The 21,760-nt window shown below is 39.0% G+C and overlaps 1 protein-coding gene across 2 annotated transcripts in view; it reads right to left on the bottom strand.

The window, feature by feature from the left end:
- LOC124965712 (serine/threonine-protein kinase MRCK alpha-like) overlaps positions 1-14,914 on the bottom strand; it is a 78,548-nt gene extending 63,634 nt beyond the window's left edge. For both annotated transcript variants that reach the window (XM_047526874.1, XM_047526875.1), the window contains exon 1: positions 14,789-14,914. In XM_047526874.1, coding sequence (XP_047382830.1) covers positions 14,789-14,853 — 65 coding nt within the window. In that variant the 5' untranslated portion in view covers positions 14,854-14,914. The remainder of the gene's footprint in view (positions 1-14,788) is intronic.
- Positions 14,915-21,760: the final 6,846 nt, after the last annotated feature.

Here is a 21,760-nt window from a genome sequence, read left to right as displayed (position 1 = left end):
ACCAAGAATACTATATCCAGCAAAATTAAACTTCAGATTTGAAGATGAGTTAAAAACCTTCCATGGTAAAGAATTCACAGCTAGATAGCCAGCACTACAAAACATTCAATAAAATATTTCACCAAGAAAAAATGGAGGACTGGGGTTGTGGCTCAGCCTGGCATGTGTGAGGCCCTGGGTTCCATCCTCAGCACTGCATATAAATAAATAAAATAAAAGTCCATTGACAACTAAAAAATATTTTTTTTAAAAAACTTAAAAGAAAAAAATGGAAACTACAAATGTAAACCAGAGAGGATGAAACTATGCTAGAAGAATAGTATCTCGAACTTAAAAACTAGAAATAACTCAAAATTGCAGGAAATAAAAATCATCTCTCTATAATAACACTGAATGTTAATGTACTCAACTCATCAATCAATCAAAAGACACAGGCTGGCAGATTGGATTAAAAAACAAGACCCCAAAATATGCTGTCTCCAAGAGACTCACCTCATAGGCAAAGATATTCACAGATGGAAGGCGAGAAGATGGGAAAACATATCATTCACATGGATCTCATAAACAAACAGGGGTTTCTATTCTCATATCAGATAAAGTGGACTTTAAGTCAAGTCAAGGGAGTCATACAAGAGCAAGCAATAACTGTGATAAATATTTATGCCCCAAACAATGGAGCATCTGCATACATCATACACACCCTTCTCAATATCAAGAATCAAATAGACCACAACACAATAAAACTGGTTGACTTTAACACACCTCCCTCATCACCAGACAGATCATCCAAACAGAAACTAAATAAAGAAGCTGCAGAACTAAAAAATATAATTAACGATTTAGATTCATATAGACATATATGGATTATTTCACCCATCAGTGACTGAATACACTTTCTTCTTGACCACACATGAACATTTTCCAAAACAGACCATATTTTAGGACACAAAGCAACTCTTAGCAAGTATTAAAAAAAATAGAGATGATAACCTGCATTATATCAGGCCATAATGAAATGAAATTAGAAATCAATAATAAGATGAAAATAGAAATTAACACCTGGAGACTCAATATTTCACTATTGAATGATGAACAGACAGCAGAGGAAGTCAGAAATGGAATTAAAAAATACTTAAAGGTAAATGAGAATAATGATGCAACATATCAAAATCTCTGGACACTGTGAAGGCAGTTCTAAGAGGAAAGTTCATAGCATTGAGCTCATACATTAACAAAATATAAAGATGCCAAATAAATAACCTAACATTACATCTTAAGATCCTAGAAAAAGAAGAACAAAACAATACCCAATCAGCAAAAGACAAGAAATAATTAAAATCCAAGATGAAATTGAGATTTAAAAAAATAATTTTAAAAACCCAACAAATCCGAAAGTTGGTACTTTGAAAAAATAAATAAAATTGATAAACCCTTAGTCAAGCTAAACAAGAGAAAGAGAGAAAAATGCCAATTACTAAAATCCATGATGAAAATGGAAATATCACTATAGACACTATTGTAATGCAGAGAATCAATCAAAAACTACTTTGAAAATCTATACTCCAATAAATTAGAAAATCTTGAAGACATCAACAAATTCCTAGAGACAAATGACCTAGCCAAATTGAACCAGGAAGATAAGAAAATTTAAACAAATCAATTTCAAGTAATGAGATTGAAGAAGTCATCAAAAGCCTACCAACAAAGAAAAGCCAAGGACCAGAAATAGATTCTAAGTTGAGTCTACCAAATCATTAAAGAAGAAATAATACCAATCCTCCTCAAATTATTCCATGAAGTAGAGAAGGAGGAAACCCTTTTAAATTCATTCTATGAAGATAGTACTACCCTGATACCAAACCAGACAAAGACGCATCAAGGAAAAGAAAACTTCAGACCAATGTCCTTGATGAACATAGATGCAAAAATTCTTAATAAAATGCCAGCAAATTGCATAAAAAGACACATTAAAAAGATAATGCATCATGATCAAGTGGAGTTCCTTCCAGGGATGCAAGTTTGGTTCAACACAATGGAAATCAATAAATGTAATTCATCATAAAAATAGACTTAAAGACAAGAATCACATGATTATCTTAATAGATGCAGAAAAGGGATTTGAGAAAACACAGCATCCATGCATGATTAAAACCCTAGAAAAAATAGGAATAAAAGGATCATACCTCAACACTGTAAAAGCTATAAGTGACAAACCCAATGACAACATTATTCTCAATGGAGAAAACTGAAAGCATTCTCTCTAAAAACTGTAACAAGAAAGGGATGCCCTCTTTTACCACTTCTTTTCAACATCATCCTCGAATCTCTAGCCAGAGCAATTAAAGAATGAAAAAAAAAATGAATGTGATTAGAAAAAGAAGAGCTCAAATTGCCCCATTTGCCAACAACATATTCTTCTATTTAGAAGACCCAAAAAACTCCACTAGAAAACTTCTAGAACTCATAAATGAATTCAGCAAAGTAGCTGGAAACAAAATTAAAACTCATAAATCAATTGGGTTCCTATACTCCAATGACGATCAGATCAATGAGAAATTAGGAAAACCAACCCATTCAACAATAGCCTCGAAAGAAATGAAATACTTGGGAATCAATCTAACAAAAGGGTGAAAGACCTCTACAATGAAAATTACCAAACACTAAATAAAGAAATCGAGGAAGACCTTAGAAGATGGAAAGACTGCTCATTTTCTTGGAGAGGCAGATTTAATATTGCCAAAATGGTCATATTACCAAAAGCACTTTACAGATTTAATGCAATTCTCATCAAAATTCCAATGACATTTTTCATGAAAACAGAAAAAACACTCAAGAAATTTATCTGGAAAACAAGAGGCCCAGAATAACCAAAGCAATCCTTAGCCAGAAAAGCAAAGCAGGGGGCATTGCAATACCAAATCTTAAGTTTTACTACAGAGCTATAGTAACAAAAACAACATGGTATTGGCACCAAAACAGGCAAGAAGACCAATGGAACTGAATAGAAGACACAGAGACAAACCCCCAAAATACAATCACTTCATACAAGACAAAGCCACCAAAACATACATAGGAGAAAAGATAGCCTCTTCAACAAATGTTGCTTGGAAAACTGGAAATCCATATGTAGCAGAATGAAACTGAACCCCTCTCTCTCACCCTGCACAAAACTCAGCTCAAAGTAGATCAAAGACCTAGATGTTAAAAAAGAAACACTGCACATACTAGGAAGAAAATAAACCCAACCCTACAAAATATTGACTCAGAAACTATTGATGTGGTGAATTACATTTATTGATTTCTATTTTGTTGAATAAGACCACTAAAGCACAAGAAGTAAAATCAATAAATGGAATGACATTAAACTAAAAAGCTTCTTCACAGCAAAGGAAACAATTAAGAACATGAAGAAAGAACCTACAGAATGGGAGGAAATCTTTGCCACTTGCACCTGAGATAGAGCCTTAATTTCCAGGATATATAAAGAATTCAAAAAATTTATCCACCCTTCCCTGCCAAAAACAAATAGCCCAATCGATAAATAGACAAAGGAACTGAACAGACAACTCATAGAAGGAATAAGAGTAATCCAAGATGGCAGACTAGAGGTAGGCTGTGTTCCTTGTCGCTCCGTAACTCCGGTTTCAAGCAGAGGATGTCTGTTTCTTGGTGAGGCAGTTTTTGCTGCTTATCCATCCCCTGCTGTTTACCCCATTTGTCTGCTGTGATCACCTACAGTCTGCCAGCATATGGACGCGTTTTTTGAGTGCAGATTGCTCACTGTCAGGTGCCTATCGTCCGTCATTTGCCTGCCTCTCGCCTGTCCATCGCCTGCCTTACACCTTTCCATCACCCAACGCTTGAGGTTCATCTCCCCGATTGTCGGACAACAGTCAGCAAACTGATCGCCGACCGCCAGTGGAGCACCAGCTGCCTGCTGTTGCCTGGAAGTTCACTGTTACAGTACCTGCAGGTTTGATTACATGTGGCTGCCGCCATTTTGAGACAATAGCCAGGCCCCGTAGGACCCCTGGCCGGACTGACTGAGCCCCGTCTCCAGGATCCCTCAGCCCAACCAATCACTCCCTGCCTCTGGGGCCCTCACATCGACTGACTACTCCCTGCCGCCAGGACCCCCAGACCAACTGACTGCGCCCTATCACCAGGCCCCCAAACCGATAGCAACTGGCCTCCAGGATCCCACAACCACACCAAACACACCCGACCCCCAGGACCCCTGCCTGACCAACTGCATCCCGCCTCCAGGACCTCCTGCTAATTACGGCCACACCCTGAGGTGCAGCTCCCCATTTGCCAACACATTTCGAAGCCAGAGCGAACATCTTGGATAATCCTGGAAGCCATAGCTCCGATCTTTAGGTGGGGCAAAACCCATCCTGAGACGCCTGCTGGAGACTTGAAGCTCATTGTCATGTACCTCTCATGCATCAGGCTACTGAACTCTGGGAGGTTTCATTACTATATGACTGTTATATTGTAGATTTTCTTTTTTCTCCTTATTTACAACTCATAGAAGAAGAAATATGATTGGTGAACAAACATATGAATGAATGTTCAAGATCTCTAGCAATTAGAGAAATGCAAATTAAAACTACACTGAGATTTCATCTCACTCCAGTCAGAATGGCAATTATCAAGAATACAAATAGCAATGAATGTTGGTGAGGATGTGGGAGAAAAAGCACACTCATACATTGCTGGTGGGACTGCAAATTGGTGCAACCACTCTGAAAGCAGTATGGAGATTCTTCAGGAAACTTGGAATGGAACCACCATTTGACCCAGTTATTCCACTCCTCAGTATATATCTAAAGGAGTTAAAATCAGCATACTACAGTGACTCAGCTACATCAGTGTTTAAAGGAGTTCAATTCACAATAGCTAAGCTATGGAACCAACCTAGATGCCCTTCAACAGATGAATGGATAAAGAAAATGTATATATATATATATATATATATATATATATATGATGGAGAATGAAATTACAACATTTGCCAGCAAATAAATGGATCTAGAGACTATCATGCTATGTGAAGTAAATAAATCTCAAAAAAATCTAAGGTCAAATGTTTTCTCTGATAGGTGGAAGCTAACCCACAATAAGGGGGCAGGTTAGGGGAAGAATAGAAGTGCAGTTGAATAGACAATGGGGAGTGGAGGGAAGGTAGGGGGATAAACAAAAGAAAGACAATGGAATGAATCTGACATAGTTTTCCCATGTACATACATGAAAACAACACAGTGACTACCACCACCATGTACATTTATAAGAATGGGACTCTAACTAGAATAAGATATATTCCATGCTTGTATAATTATATCAGAATGGATTCTGTTGTCATATAGAACTAAAAAGAACCAATAAATTTAAAAAGATGTGGACACAAATGTACATAGCAAATTCTTTCATAGTAGCCAGAACCTAGACATATTCCAGACACCCACCAAAAGTAGAATAATTATTTCATGTATTCACATGAAGAAGAACAACAATGGTAAAAAGATATTGCTATATGTGACAACTTGGATAAATCTCTGAGACATAGAATCAATAGGGGAAAAACAGATGTCCCACAGCCAAACAGTATGGCATTATGGTTCTACTTACATATACTCAGCAGCAGGTGGCCAGAGGAGCAGCTACCTTTGAGAGGATTGATCCCAGGAGAGACAGAGCCTTTTGGTGAGTCGGAAGTTTTTTCATATTTGATCCAGATGATTTTTCCACAGGAATATTCACTTTATAAAATGTAATTGTTGTTGTAAGTGTAATATTTTCTTTTTTTTTTTTTTTTTTTTTTTGGTACTAGGGAGTGAACTCAAGGGCACATGACCACTGAGCCACATCCCCAGCCCTATTTTTTTGTATTTTATATAGTTGCTTAGTACCTCGCCAATGCTGAGGCTGGCTTTGAACTTGCAATCCTCCTGTCTTAGCCTCCCACACCACTGGGAATATAGGCATGTGCCACCGTGCCCAGCATTTGAATGTGTTTTGTGCCTATTAAAAATAACTTTATAAATACAATAACACTCCACTATTTTTAGATTAAAAATGTAATAGCATGCTGTGTTGACAGTGGTAGGGGAAACAGGAGTCTGATAGGAAGAGGGGATACAACTTGATATGATCTCTTGGGAAATTTTGAAATTATCTGCAACAATTACAAATGCACATACTTTTTCACTAAACCATACCACTTGTAAGAATCTATGCTATAAATAGACTCTATGCTAGAAATAGAATGTATGAATACAATTATTATTCCTTGTGGCTTTGTTTTTAATGAAGTTTTTTTTTTTTTTTTTTTTTTTTTTAGTTAGCTTTTCCACCACTGTGACCAAAGACTTGACAAGAACAGTTTTAGAGGAGAAAAAATGTATTTGGGAGCGCGTGGTTTAAGAGGTCTCAGGTCACAGATTGCTGACTTTATTCTTCAAGGCCTGAGGTGAGGCAGAAGATCATGATCAAAGTGTGTGGCAGAGGAAAGCAGCTAGAGACAGGGCAGCAGCAAGCAGGGAGACACGTCCCTCACCACAGACAAAATATATACTCCAGTCACACCCTACCTGTCTATAGTTATTGCCAGTTAATTCCTTTCAGGAGATTAATGTACTAATTAGGTTAAGGCTCTCATAACCCAATCATTTCACCTCTAAACTTTCTTACATTGTCTCATACATGAACTTCTGGTGGACACCTCATATCTAAACCATAACAATGACTAAATAAATCTTGATTCTTCAACTCAGGGGATCACTAAACAGCCATATAAGACTTAAGAAAAGTCTGCCATATTAATAAATTCATCTCCAATTCATTGTTAGATGAAAGAAACAAAAATAAATAACAAGTATATAATGTGCTACCTTTTATGAACAATGGGGAACATAAAGTATATATTTGTATTTGTTTACATTTGCACAAATTTTCTTTGAACAAATAATATTAGAAATGAACAATATTGCTAACCTCAAGGGAAGGGAATTAAGAGGTGGGAGACGATAGCATAAGGGAGATTATTTGTTCTTTTGTGCCATGAAAATTTATTATGTATTCTGCCTACTGATTTTTTAAAAATAAATAATGGGTGTTTCCAGTTCTGGTGAGGAGGAAGTAAACACACTTAGCTGTCTTTCCCACTGAATGCAGCTCAAACCCTTGGAATGAGGGCAACACCTCCCTGAGCAGTGTGAAGAGTCCATGGCAGCAGGGGAGAAGAAAGGAAGGAAGGAAGAAGCTAGAACCCAGCTCAGAACAACCCGGCAGTGAGATTCTCAGATTCTTTTTTCCTTTGATATCCCCTGGCCTAAATTCAAAGGCAGCGTGAAACCTGAAAGTGCACAATGGTGAACTTAGAAACCTGAGCACAGCTTGGGGGAGTCAGCATGGGATAAAAAGACTCTAACCCACAACTAATAGGGATGTAGTAGCAGCTCTGATTAATGATGGCCGCTTCTGATCACAAAGATGCAAACAGGTAGGTGGCCTTTGTTGTACCTACCCCAATTCTTGAAATCCCCCTCACCTGTGACTGGAGTTACTTCCTTGGATTTAATAGGCTAGCACTTTTTCCCTCCCTGAATTTTTTCCTTTTTCCTCTTGTAGGAGCCAGGCATTAAAAAAAGTAGAACATTCAGAACAACTTCATATAAGGGGCAAAGTAGAAAGTGGTCATACATGATTAGATGGAGGCATGGGCTCAGAAAAGACCTAAAAAGACCTCAGGTTTACATCTCAGATTGATCCTTAGCTTGGAGAAAGCCTATGACAATCAAAATAACAAAAACAAGAAAACAAAACAGAAAAAGCAAAGACTAAAGGCAGAGGAGAATCTGAATTCCAGAAATACCACATTATTAGAAATGAATGTCCAGTTTTCAATAACATCCAAAAAAATATCACACAGCATACAAGGAAACCAAAAAGTATGGTTCATTCAAAGGAAAACTTTCCTTAAGAAAGACCAGATGGAAGATCTGCTACACAAGACTTTAAAATGACTGTCATAAAGATGTTCAAAGAAATAAGGGAAGGCAAGGAGTAAATGAAGAAAATTATATATGAGCAAACTAAAAACATCAATAAGCAGATTAAAAAAAACTCAAGAGAAATTCTAGCTGTGCAAAGAACAATAACTGATCAAAAATTCACTGGAGTTATTCAAGATAGATTTGAGCAGGTAGAAGGAAGAATCAGGGAAATTGAAGACAGGACAATTAAAATTATTAGATCAAAAGAACATAAAGAAAAAGTATAGATGAAAAGTGAACAGAGCCCAGGGGTCTGTGGCACAGCATCAGGCAGATCATCATACACAGTGTGTGAGTCCAGGAAAGAGCAGAAAAAGAAATGGAGATAATGTATTTGAGGAAATAACAACCAAGAGCTTCCCAAGTTTGATGAAAGACATGACTACAAGTCCAAGAAGATCAGCAACTTCAACTAGGATAAATTCAGAGATATCTACATCAAAACAAATTATAATCAAATTATTGAAAGTAAAAGAGAAAAAGAGAATCTTGAAAGCAGTAAAAGAAAAATAAACTCACATACAATGAATACTCAGTAAGATTAGATTTCTCATAAGAAAATTTGGAAGTCAATGGGCAATATGCCGATATACTCAAAACACTAATTTAAAAAAAAAAAACCTGCCAATCAAGAATCATATATTCAGAGAAATTGTCTTTAAAATATGGAAGAAATTAACACATTTACAGATAAACAAAAACTGAGGGAATTCATTACTATTTGATCTGCCCAGCAAAAATTGCTTAGGGAAGTTCTATAGTATGAAATGAAAGGATGTTAGACTGTAACTCAGAAACATGAAAAAATAAAATCTCAGTAAAGGTAAATACATCATAATTATAGACACTAGTATTATTTTAGCAATAGTTATAACTCCATTTTTTTCTACATGACTTAAAAGACTAACAATATAATTTGCCTAAAAGATAGTATTAGTGTAACATCGTGTATAACTCCACATTTTGTTTTCTACATTATTTAAGAGAAGAATGAATTTTTAATACAATTATTAGTTTATGTTTTTTAACACACAGAATAAATATGTGATTTGGCGATATTGGTCCTGAAAAGGATAGGGATGGAACTATAAAGGAGCAGAGTATATGTTATTAAAGTTAAATTAGTATAAATTCAAACTAATGGTTTTTAATTTTAGGATGTTAAATGGCATCCTCAAGGTAACCACACACATCGAAAAAAAGTTAAAATAATGGAAGCATCTCAGGATTCCATCAAAATATAAATAGATAAGTAAAATGTGGAAAATAAAGGTGATTCTGACACATGCTATAATATGAGTGTACCTTGAAGACATTTTGCTAAGTGAAATAAGGCAGTCACTAAATGACAAACACTGTACGTATGATTCCACTTATAAGGGATCTCTACAGTATTGAAATTCACAGAGACAGAAAGCAATACAGTGATTGCCAGAGGGCATGGGGAGGAGAGAATGGGATGTTGATGTTTAATGGGGACACAGTCAATTATGTAAGATGATGAGTTTTGGAGATGGATAGTGGTGATGGTTGCACAGCAATGTGAGTGTTCTTAATACTGCTGAATTGTACTTCAAAATTATTAAGATAGCAAATATTATGTGTGATTTCAATTTGAACAATGGGAAAAGGAGTGGCATGCGGATGAGTGGACATTTCACAGCTTTAGAGTCTGAATTCAGGTCCTGACTGAAGATGACGGAGCTTCTGATTTTGGTCACCAGAGCTAGACCTGCCTTCTCTAATCTCTGGAAATATTCTTAAACGTGCTTTCCTGTCAATTATTTTGTTTGAATCCCACAGTTACTCTTTACAGAAGGTAGAGTCTTACATCCCCCATTTCAAGGATTAGGAAACCAAAGAGCTATACAGGACAAAATGTGCTGAAAAATATGCAGTGCCCATAAGCACAATTGGTTGATGATGCCTTGAGTGGCATCTTCAAGCCTTTACCTAGAGCAAGGATTAACGGAAACTGAGGCAAATCTTTATTAGGACAAGGACAGATGAGGAGAGGCACAGAGGGTCAAGTATGGAGGTGGAGCTACAAAACATCATGGAAGCCCTGTTTATGAGCAAGTATGATGTTCCGCAGACACTTTTACCAGGACATTCTTGCCAATGTCCACAACAGTCCTGTGTAATAGGAAGTTCAACTCCTCACTGCTTCTAAGAGACAGATTTGCTCAGTTAGAATCAGGATCTGAGCCCACACAGGAAACTCAGGAACCTGCACTTAGTCTCCATACTCTACGGCCCTGAGCTGGCACACAGGGGTAGGTCCATCCTTCAGCAGCAGGACCACAATTTCATCATAGGAAATATGGCAAGGTAAACAGAGGGCTAGCTCTCCAAAGCTCTAAAATCTTGTGTAAGCAGCCATGTAGACAAGAGGAAGTAAGGTGAAGAAGTGTGTTGCCCAGAGGCTGCCCCATCAGACCTAAAATGATTAGTACCTGTGTCAAGTTGGGCCTCCAGAATAGAAGATTCTCCAGAGGTGAACATTGCCTTAGTGTGTTCAGGCTGCTATAACAAACTAGCATAGACTGGAAAACTTATAAATAACAGAAATTTATTTCTCATGGTTTTGGAGACCGGAAAGTCCAAGATCAAGGTGCCAGCAGTTTAGTGACTAGTGAAAACTCTCTTCCTGATTCATAAACTGCTGTCTTTTTGTTGTATCCCTACATGGTAGGAGGGGCCACTGAGCTCTCTAGAGTATCTTTTATAAAGATGTAAGTCCATAAGTCTCCACCCTTATGACCTAGTCACCTCCAAAAGCCCCACCTTCAAATCCCATGATGCTGGAGATTAGGTTTCAGCATATGAATTGCAGAGGTCTATCCATAGTATACATTAAGGATCACATTAGGATGGCTGTCCGTGGAATAACAGTAAGGACATAGTTTTTTAATTCATTAATTTTTTAAATATTTTAAAACGTGTTTATATGCAAACACACAATATACAGAAATATCTGTATCCATAAAACAATAAACCTCAGTTCACAGCTTGCTATTTACACTTCATCCCCAATAGTTTCCTCCTATTTCTTTTCCTATTATGTTTAATATATATCTTTGGTTATGCATGTATCCTCAAAAAGCACACTGTCATCTATATGAATGTTTTATTTACATATGTAGCATGTGCTTTAAAACCTTATTGTTTTCTACCTTTGTCATCTAGTTCTTTGCTGTAAAGTTATATCCATGTTGACAAGTCACATGCTGTGCATTCATGTGCATGTGTGCACACATGAGTGTATATTGCTTTTAGCAGATATACTGTGTTCTGTGGTATGCATCTGTTTAATCTGGGATTCCTAAGAGGGAGCCCTGGGATGCAAGGGCATATGAGGAAGTGGGTGCAAGTAGCTCATTTGAGAGATGACCCCTAGAAAGCCTATCAGTGCATGGAGGAATGGGGCAGGGAGGAAAGGGAGCCAGAAAAGGGTGCGTGATCAGTCAGTTTCCCCAGTGTCTCTTCTGGTGCCTTCAGCACCAGCTAAAGCTCTGGTAAAGAACTGCAGGCAATGGCACAAAAATGGTACCTATTGAGTACTCGAGAAATGAGGGGGCACTAACTGCTTCTGCTATAGCATCTACCACGGCTAAGGATCCTCATGTGTGTCCCCTTGGGACTCCAAGTGAGAGGTTTTCCAAGAATATGCCCAGGAGCAGAACTGCCTTTCAGGATCTGAGGGGAAGGTGTGTTGCAGGAAGACTGCTCTCCTGCAGAGCAACCCTACGAGCACCCCCACCCCGCAGTGCATGGTCTCACCCCCATTACCACCGAGCTGGATAGCATCCATTTCTCACCCAGATCATCGGTGGAAGGTATTATATATCTATTAACTATTCAAGTATTTACAGGAGAAAAAAAAAGTTAGATCCTGCCTTCACACTATACTCACAAAAAAATTACAAACACCATAAAAAGCAAAAATACAAAAATTATAAAAACATTTTAAGAAAACAGATTTTTTAAAAATGTAACTTTGAAAAAGATTTTTTTATGCAAGACATAAATCATAAAGGTCAAAACCAGGGAAGACTTGAAGATCTGACTACTTAAAAATTTTTATTTCCGTACAGGAAAAGACACCAAAAAAGTTTTTTAAAAAAGTGATGCAGTGGAGGAAAATATGTGTGGCATATATAAAAAGAGATAAATAGACAAGTTATATAAAATTAAATAAGATAAGAATAACTCTTTAGGGAAAGGGGTAAAAGCCGTTCACAATATTCCAAAGAAGCTTTACAGAAAGGCAATAACAAGTAACATGTCCTATTTCATGAGCAATTGGGGAAAAGTTAGTGAATCCACCATAGTGCTTCATTTCTCCAGCGTCAGATGGACAAAGTACTCATCAGTGTGTGGGACACAGGCACTTGGAGCTGCTGCAGGTGGAAGTGCAAATCCATCTGTCTTGGTAGGGGCACATGACTCTGGAGTTACAGACCAAAGCCACATCCACAGAGACCCAGTCACAGCAAGTCTGATCTAGGTTCACATCTCTCCTTGAGAGGTTTGAAGAGTTTAAGCTCAAAATCCCTTCACTAATCCTACTTCTAGTCTTCTAGACAATTCTCTCTGCCCCACAGACCAGGACCTCAATGTCCTCAGGGTTGCAGGACCTTCGGAGTGGCATTAGGTCCCCACACCGTCACCACCACTATCACGGGTGTATTACAGCCTAGATTGCTGCCCGCCTCCGGCCCCACAGTTTCTGGTCAGTGTGAAATGGGACTTGAGAATCAGGTGATGCTGACTTGGTGTCTTTTCTGGCCTGTGTGCGTGCTATTTCCTGTCTGGAGTACTCTTTCTTCTGTTCCTGAATAGCACCTGCCAGAGTGAAGGTCTCACATGCAACTGTGTGTTCATGAATCAGGTCTGTCTTCCCCATAGGATGGCTCCAGGACTGTGTCTGGTTTTCTTGCCCTTTTATCTTCTTCAAGGTCATCACATATTTTTGAATGAATGAATGAATGAAGCACTATGGCAAGAAAACATTAGCGTTCTTGCAAAAACATAGGCAAATGTATTCATAAGTGTGAGTGGAAATGCTTTGAAAAAGATCCCAAAGTATGAACACCAAATTTTAAGTGTAAATTAAGTGCCTGCTGAAAAGAGGAGGAGAATAGGTATAGAGGTTTATTTTTTAAAGAACTGCATTTTCTTCTATATCCTTAATTATTCCTTGAGTCTTTGAGACAATGATGCATACAATAAACACATACAATGCCTACAATAGAAACATAACCCAGGAACATGACATGAACGACATTTAGACCTCACTATTTTTGTGGTGGTTACACTGCTGATTTTTCTTCTTATGGGGTAAGGAAGTATGTCAGCATGTTAGGACATTTCTAATTACCTAATCATTTCCTCAGGAATTTTAGGAGGTTTTGGAACTCATGTGCCAGTGTGAATGATTTGGACTGGGGAAACCACTTACTCTCCATAGAAATTCAGTTCCAGGATCAAAATCCCTATTTAAGCACAGGAATGAAAAGGGAACACAGTATCAAGAGGTGAACTCCTAAACGCTGTTGTGCAAACGTCTGCTAAGAAATCCAGCTCAGAGAATCCAGCAAAGAAGAAAAATATGCTGTTGAACTTGTCTGACTGCTTGTGGATCCCAAATGTTTTCATTCCAGAAAACCTGCACTTGATACTAATCAATATGTTTAAGAAGGTATGTGACACTCCTACTTGATTGGCTCCTTCACTTTTTCCCACCCAAACTGAATGCCATCTGTATTCTCGACTAACATTATCCTATACCTGAACATTAACATATTTGGAAAGGAGAAACAGTGGTAATTAACTACTTCCAGTCTGTAAAGTCACTCTGAGAGTTCAAAATTCCAGACACAAAGTATGATAGTATTTTATGTTAAATATCTAACTGAAGTCAGGTGTGATAGTGCAGCTACCAGCTACTCGGGAGTGAAGCAGGAGGGATTGCAAGTTCCAGGCCAGACTGGGAAATTTAGAAAAAACCCTGTCCCAAAATAAAATAACAGAAGGGCTGTGAATATAGTGCAGTGGTAGAATATTTGCCCAGCATGCAAGTAAATCTGGGTTCAATCCCTAGTACCGCCCCACAACACAAAACAAACAGAAGAAGAAGAAGAGAAGAAGAAGAAGAAGAAGAAGAAGAAGAAGAAGAAGAAGAAGGAGGAGGAGGAGGAGGAGGAGGAGGAGGAGGAGGAGGAGGAGGAGGAGGAGGAGGGAGGGGAGGGGAGGGGAGGGGAGGAAAAAATTATGGAATAACTTAGGTAAGGCTCTGGATAAGAAGGGACTTCTGGTGTCCATCTAGGAGAGACTGAACCATGTGTGCATAATTTCATGCCATTTTGTACAGGTGAGAAATGCAGAAGGGAGCTAATAAGGACTATGAGCTTATACCCCCAATGTGCTCCCCTTGACTTACCCCTGGTCCCACAACCTCTTCTTGGAGGCCTATAATCCCTGCCCACTGGACCATCAACCTAGCAGTTCACTGTGGGCTCCTACACTGCCCTCTCACAGTGCACATTTGACTGTCTCTTGTCTTTTCCAGGTAGATTCAATCCATTTCAACTAATCCTAAGTCTCAGTCCCAGAGACCAAGGCCACTGGGACAGCCACAAAGATGGGTTAGTGGTAGGGTATCTGTACAAACACCCTGTCAATCCCCCTTCCTGTATAGATCAGAAAGTTGAGGTACAATGACTCACCCAGGGGCACTGAGGAAATGAGCACCGTGCAATAAGCCTGGCCCGTCCGCAAAGGGTTTAGCCATGGAACACACTTGTTCACTGTGTCAAGGTGAACTGTGCCAAAGCGTAAAACTCCTTCTTTAAACCTTGGCCACTACTGTGGGAGGAAGCTGAACTCATAAGCATGTCCTGGATGCCTTCTGGGTTATCACCGGTGGCTGCTCTTCAGGCTAGACATGAATGCTTGCTTCACCCTGGGTGACCCAGATGAAGCCATTGGTAGCATGCCTGGTCCCATCACAGTCAGGGATCTGGTTGGGTCATCGGGAGGGAGTCACTCCCTGAACCAGTTCAGGACTCCACCCTCTACCATCCTGGCAAAGGCTCCCAGACCTTCTGTCCCCAATCAGCCTGGAACTTTTCTGAGATGACAGCAACTCTAAACTATGTTATCTGTTGCTGGGTACTTCCTATGTGTTAAACCATTTTATTTTCATGATTGCCCATTCCCCTTATACAGAGGATAAAACCAAAAAAGCAGAGGAATTTTTTTTTAATGTGCAGAGAGCTTTAAAAAAAAAAAAAAAAAAAAACAAGGGATACTTTTTTAAAATATGTTTTTTAGTTGTTGATGGACCTTTATTTTATTCTCTTACTTATATGTGGTGCTGAGAATCGAACACAGTGCCTCGCATATGTGAGGCAAGCACTCTACCACTGAGCTACGACCCTAGCCCTGCAGAGAACTTTAGAGTTAAGATTTAATACCAGATCCATTTGACTGGGACTAGACTTCCTTGGTTATCCCCTGCTCTGACCTCCTTCTTTCATCCAGCGCCCCCACTAAGAGAAACTTGCACAAATTGCTTTGTCCTCCACACATCACAACTGAAACCCAAACTGGATTCAGAGCCCTGAGATCCTTAAAGCCTAAAGGAGAACTGACCCAATTATTTTGTACCTCAAGGCCTTCTATCAAAGATATTAGTAGATGAAAAAGGAGAAAGAAGAAAAGAGAAAGGAAGGGAAAGAGAAAAACACAAAAGTAAACCCTCTTTATATCAGGGTATTTCATTGCCCATAAGATATGTATAATAGTGTATCAATAAAATGTTGAGAAAGATATACACACAGTGAACTCTGCTTTCCATCAGTTCCACATCCATGAATTCAGCTAACCTCAGATTTAAAATATTTGGGGAAAAAGTCTGTCTGTAATGAATATATACAGATTTCTTTCTTGTCATTATCCCCTCAACAATATAGCATAGTAAGTATCTACACAGCATTTACATGACATTAAGCATTGTAAGTAATCCAAGATGATTTAAATTATACAGGAGGATGCACATAGGGAACATGCAAATACAATGCCATTGATATAAAGGACTTGATCATGCTCAATTCTCAATATCCACAGTTACCCATAGCCAAGGGTAACTGTGCACACACTCAAACATATATGTGAATGTGTGATTACATGCAGGTGTGTGAAACTCTGTGAATATGTGTAATGTACCAATTCCATTCTAATGTCAAAACTTGTATGGATGCCTCTGTTGTGCATGAGTTTAAGTCATTCTAAAATGCAAATGCTAAAGGCATTTGAAAAGCTACTTCCTGCATATGAAATGCAGTTCATTCTTCTCAATCAGTGGAGTGGGGAGAGGGGACAGATGACCATCCAAATTTGTGATCACTGATTCCAACACCAAGCACAAATCTGGCAGGATCAGAAATTTACCTTCAAGATAACATTTCCTTTCATCTGGCCCTGGGACCTGATCATTTTAAAGTCACCGTTCTGTCTGGAATGACCACAGTTGAAAATGAAAGTGGACATGTGACTGTCCCTTTTGAAAACAATACATTTCCTTTTAAAATATCCTGTAAGCAGTTTCACTGTTAAATGACTGTTCAGACCTCTTGTGAATCTTCACTATCTTTTCCTTCCCTAGGAAATTCATTGTGTTTGAAATTAGATTTTGATTAAATTACTTCCTTTGGAAAAAATAAAGCAGTGTTCAGACTTGAGAAATTGGTAAAATTCTATTCTTTCCAGGAGTGGAGGGAAGTTCCCCAGGAACCAGGGTGGACCTGTGCTGATTCCAGAAACATGGCACCTGGGTCAGTAGCAAGACCTGCTATAGGAGTAAACATGTCTGAAAGACAGAAACATCAGGAGCGCTGCTGCAAAGAATCATCCTGGTCCTGGAGCTGACTCAGCAATCTGAGTCATTCCAGGGTCACTCAGGGCCTCTACCCTTGTGACTCAGTGGGCCTCCATGGGAGGTTAGGCATTGAGACTATTTTCTATCTTCTGAATATTTATCTAAGTTGGTCCTTTGGAGGTATTATTTTAGATGTGCAATATTAGTAGGAAAGAGTGCTGATTTTAAAAACACTGATTTTGATTTTTTGTTAAAAAACAAAATAGTCATTTCATAGATCCAGGACTCCTAGTATTCTCTGCCCCAGGACCCCATACATCACGGCTGTCCTAACCCATACCTTTCTTCTCTGCAGAGGACCAGAGAAAACTCTAATGTGTGACAGGGTTTGTGAAGGTAGTTAGGGGTGAGAGCATACTGGTTATTGTGTCTAATTTATCCTTGCTTCTCTTTATCCCACAGTAGTAAAAGCAGGATCCCAGGAAGTATTTCCAAAAACACTGAAATAAAAAGCACTATGCTACTGCAAAATAACACAATGTGAATAGAATCATTCTCAGGTACCTATAGGCAAATTGGATCCAGGACACCCCATGAATACCAAAATCTCCAAATGCTCAAGACTCTTACATAAAATGCTGTAATATTTGCATGTAACGAACATGCATTCTCCTGTAGGGTTTAAATCATCTCTAGATTCTCTAGATTACTTATAATATGTAAGGCAGTATAAATGCTAGGTAAATAGTTGTTACAATTTGTTGTTGTATTTGTTAGGGAATAATGACAAAAAAAAGTTTATACATTTTTTTCTGAGCCATAGTTGGCTCAATTCACAAATGTGGAACCTAGACACACACAGGGCCAACTGGACAGATGTTATAAAATACAGACACTCAATAGTTTTCTTTTATAATATAGGTTCTTCTTTGTTGCTAACTGGTTGGGTGCCTTCAGATAAGTCATTTTATCCTCTCTGTCTCAGGTCCTGGCTTGTTTCCTGACATGTGACTAATCTTGACCTGGATGACTTCCCAATGTCCTTCCTGCTCTACAGTCCCCGGAGCTCTGCCTGCTATGCATGGACTATGGCTTCCTGTCAGCTGAGGTGTCTCAGGGGCAAACAGGAGAGGAGTGCAAATGTTACAGGTGCCTATAACCACAGCTCGATTTCATGCAACCCTCATTTCAGCAGTAGATTGATATGCCATTGCATGGATGAGAAAACTGAGGTTTGGAGAAGTTAAATAATTTGCCAAAAGTCCTGGAGCTAGTTGAGTGATGGAGTCTTGGTTCAGAGTTCTCGGTGTCTGTGCATTGAGATCCTGCTGCAGGGCTGGACATGGAGTAATAACCAAAGCAAGCAGTTCAACAGGGGCCTGCCACAGTCCTCTGCACTCTACATGCATTAACTTGCCCCGTCCTTACTATAGTCTTATCTCCATTTGGCAATGGAAGAAACTGGGTACAGAAGGATTAAGCAACTTGCCCAAAGTCACAATGAACGTGTGTTCAGGAGGCATGTGCAGGAGCAAGCTATACCTTACAGCAACGTTTCCATGTCTTTCTAATAAAGTATGGAAAGACTATTTTTTGCAACTATTTGCAGAATAATGGCCCAGAAGTTTGCCATTACTAAAGAGATAACTTTGAAGATCTCCTCTAATTATTAAGGGATTTTGTTGTTGTTGTTGTTGTTGTTGTTGTTGTTGTTGTTGTTGTTGTTTGGTTTTGGGTTTTTTTTTTGGTACTTGGAATTGAACTCAGGGGCACTCAGTCACTGAGCCACATCCCCAGCCCTATTTTGTATTTTATTTAGAGACAGGGTCTCATGAGTTGCTCAGTGCCTTGCTTTTGCTGAGGCTGACTTTGAACACTCGATCCTCTTGCCTCAGCTTCCCAAGCCACTGGAATTAGAGGAATGTGCCACTGTGCCCAGCTTAATTACTAAGTTTTAATTCCCCAAGAAACAAAATCACATGGTCGCCCCTGAGCACCATCAATTGGGTACATTAATAAAACACATTAGTTTCATAAGCAATTGACTTCGTCCATCTTTAATGGGGAGCTCTCCTAATTGTGTTCATTGGGACTTCTTTTATCCAAGAACTGAAAGATCTTGAAAGATCATCAAGTCTAAAATTATCTCCCATTTAAGCAAAATGGAATTTATTGTTTGAACAACTTAAGACAAATAACCCTTTTGAACTTTTTCAAGATTTAGGATGCAGAATAACTTTTAAAAATGACTTCTGTGTTTACACAACACCAGCATAGAGAGAGAGAGGTGCAATTGAGGGAACAAAGCACAATTCATTGATTCTATACTTATTTATAATCTACCAGATACTTAAGAATATAGTGACAAAAGTATTGTCACAGCTCTAATTTCTGGCCTATGGAGAAGGCCAAGGCTAATCTGTACAACAGTTGTTGACATACTTAGGCTTCATTATGGAACCAAGAAGTGCAGTCCTAAAACGACATGCAAACTCAGGAGGGGTAGCTCCCTGGGAAAATGACATTTGAGCTGAGATCTGGAGGTAGAAATGGTGTTGGTAGAAGACAGCACCCAGCTGTGGAGAGTGGCATGAGATAAGAGGTACAGTGAGAGGACCAGAAAGGCTCATGGAGCTGGAGTCCAGAGCAAAGTGATTACTAAGAACTGGGCCTTATCCAGTGGTACAGCAGGACTGATGGCACATTCAATTCCACCCCTTCTTCCTATTTTATTCAAGCAGTATGCAGAGATTCCTGGGTCTCAGTGAAGGTTGGTCCAGTCCCCAGACCCAGAAAAAAAAGTTAAGATGGGTTGGCTAATTCTATCCCCTTTTTTCTAGTGACCAATCAAGGAGTGGTTGTGTGATCCAGTTCTGACCAAGAGAATGTAAATGGAGCATGGTGGATATTTCCTGGGAAAAATCAGGTCGACAAACAAAACATCAGAGCCTTGAAATGAGGGATTCTTTGTGCTCTGCCTCTCTCTTCCTGACTATAATGTGATTATGTGACACAGAGGCCATTTGGAATCCATGACAATTCTAATTACACTAAGCAGAATGGATAAAGAGTCTAGGTTCCCAACATCACTGAGCCACTGAACAAGTTCCACAGCTGTCTCCCTCAGGCTTCTTGACATGTGAGATCATTAGGCTTTTGTGGCTTAGTCCATTTGTGTTTTATGACAGAATACCACAGACCAGGTGATTTATAAACAGGAATTTATTGGTTCACAGTTCTGGAGACTGGGAAGTCCAATGTCAAGGCACTGGCATGTTTGGTGACTCTGGTTCCAAGATGGTACCTTGAACACTGTGTCCTCCAGAAGTGGGGGGTGGGGGCATGTCATGTTCACATGACAGAAAGCAGAACAGAAAAAAGCAAAAGGAGACTGTGCTTGACCATTTATAAAGGCATTAATCTCATTCCTGAGGGCAGAGACCTCATAGCCCAATCACTCTTAAAGATCCTACAAAGCTCTTAATACTATTACAGTGGCAATTAAATTTCAACCTGAGTTCTGGAAGGAGCAAATATTGAGCCATAGTACTTTAAGTCAATGGTGGTCAAGTACCTTCTTACAATGCAACCCAAACTAATATACGTGTGTGTGTGTGTGTGTGTGTGTGTGTGTGTGAACATATATGTATATATATATATATATATATATATATATGTATTTTTAATTATCTATTATTGATAACTAACCATCCCAAAACATAATGGTATAAAACAACAATTGAATATTACCTCTCACATTTCTATAGGTTAACTAAGCTCAGCTGCATAATTCTCACTTGAAGTCCTACATATGGTTCCAGGAAGGTTAGGGCTACACCTGCATGAGGATTTGACCAGACTGGATTTCTAAGCTGGAGCACTGAGGGTTGATGGTTGATGGTGGCTCTTGGTTGGGAACTCAGTTGGGGCTACCAACCATTGTATCTACACTTGGCTCTTTTGTGTGGCATGGGAATCTCACAGTATGGTGACTGGTTAGAGGGAGTATCCCAAAAATGGTCCTAGAGGCTCAGGCAGAGACCCTAAGGCTTTTTATGATCTACCTTTGGAAGGTGGATGACAAAATTTTCATTATATTCTATTGCTCAAAAAGCAAATACAGAGTCAACCCAAATTCAAGGCATGAATGCCAGAGGGTATAATTCCACATTTAAGAGTACATATCATACCATAGAAGGATTTTAAGTGATAGATTCAGGGGGTTGCTGTATTAAATGAATTGGAGGAAAACAAAATAAAGGAGACTAGTGAGGTGGTTTTGAAGGACTGTAAGGGCTCCCAAATCCACTGAGTGACAAATCTCAGATCCAAAGTGGGGCATATTATGATAATTCCTTCTCCCCTTTATGCTCATTCAGAAATGGGGCTGACATGAGCCCATTTAGGCCAATGGGACTTGAGCAATGCTCTATGGTCTCTGAGAAAGTTGATTTTTGCTTTTAAAGAAAAAAAATTTAAAACCTCAAAGCCAGTTTCTCTGGTCACCTGAACATAAACATGGAAGCATGGTTACTTACTATTGACTGCTGACTTATAAGCAGTGGGGACTATTGGTCTTAAAATGATCTTTATATTTGTCTTAAATGAAAGCTAAATCCTCTGACATATGCAGGATGAATATCTCAAAAGAATCAGGGTCTTCATTGGTTTCGTTGAGCCACTGGATTGGAGCCATCAGGAGTAAATGTAACCTCACTTTTTAAATGTGACTTGACGAGTGGAACAGCGATGAGCACTGTACACTTAGCAAGGCCACAAGTATGACGACATCAAAGCCTCATTCAGAAGGACATGGGAT

Source organism: Sciurus carolinensis, chromosome 15, assembly GCF_902686445.1.
Source record: "Sciurus carolinensis chromosome 15, mSciCar1.2, whole genome shotgun sequence".
Lineage (NCBI taxonomy): Eukaryota > Metazoa > Chordata > Mammalia > Rodentia > Sciuridae > Sciurus > Sciurus carolinensis.
The sequence above is the reverse complement of the archived record's forward strand: the minus strand, read 5'-3'. Positions and strand labels throughout refer to the sequence as shown.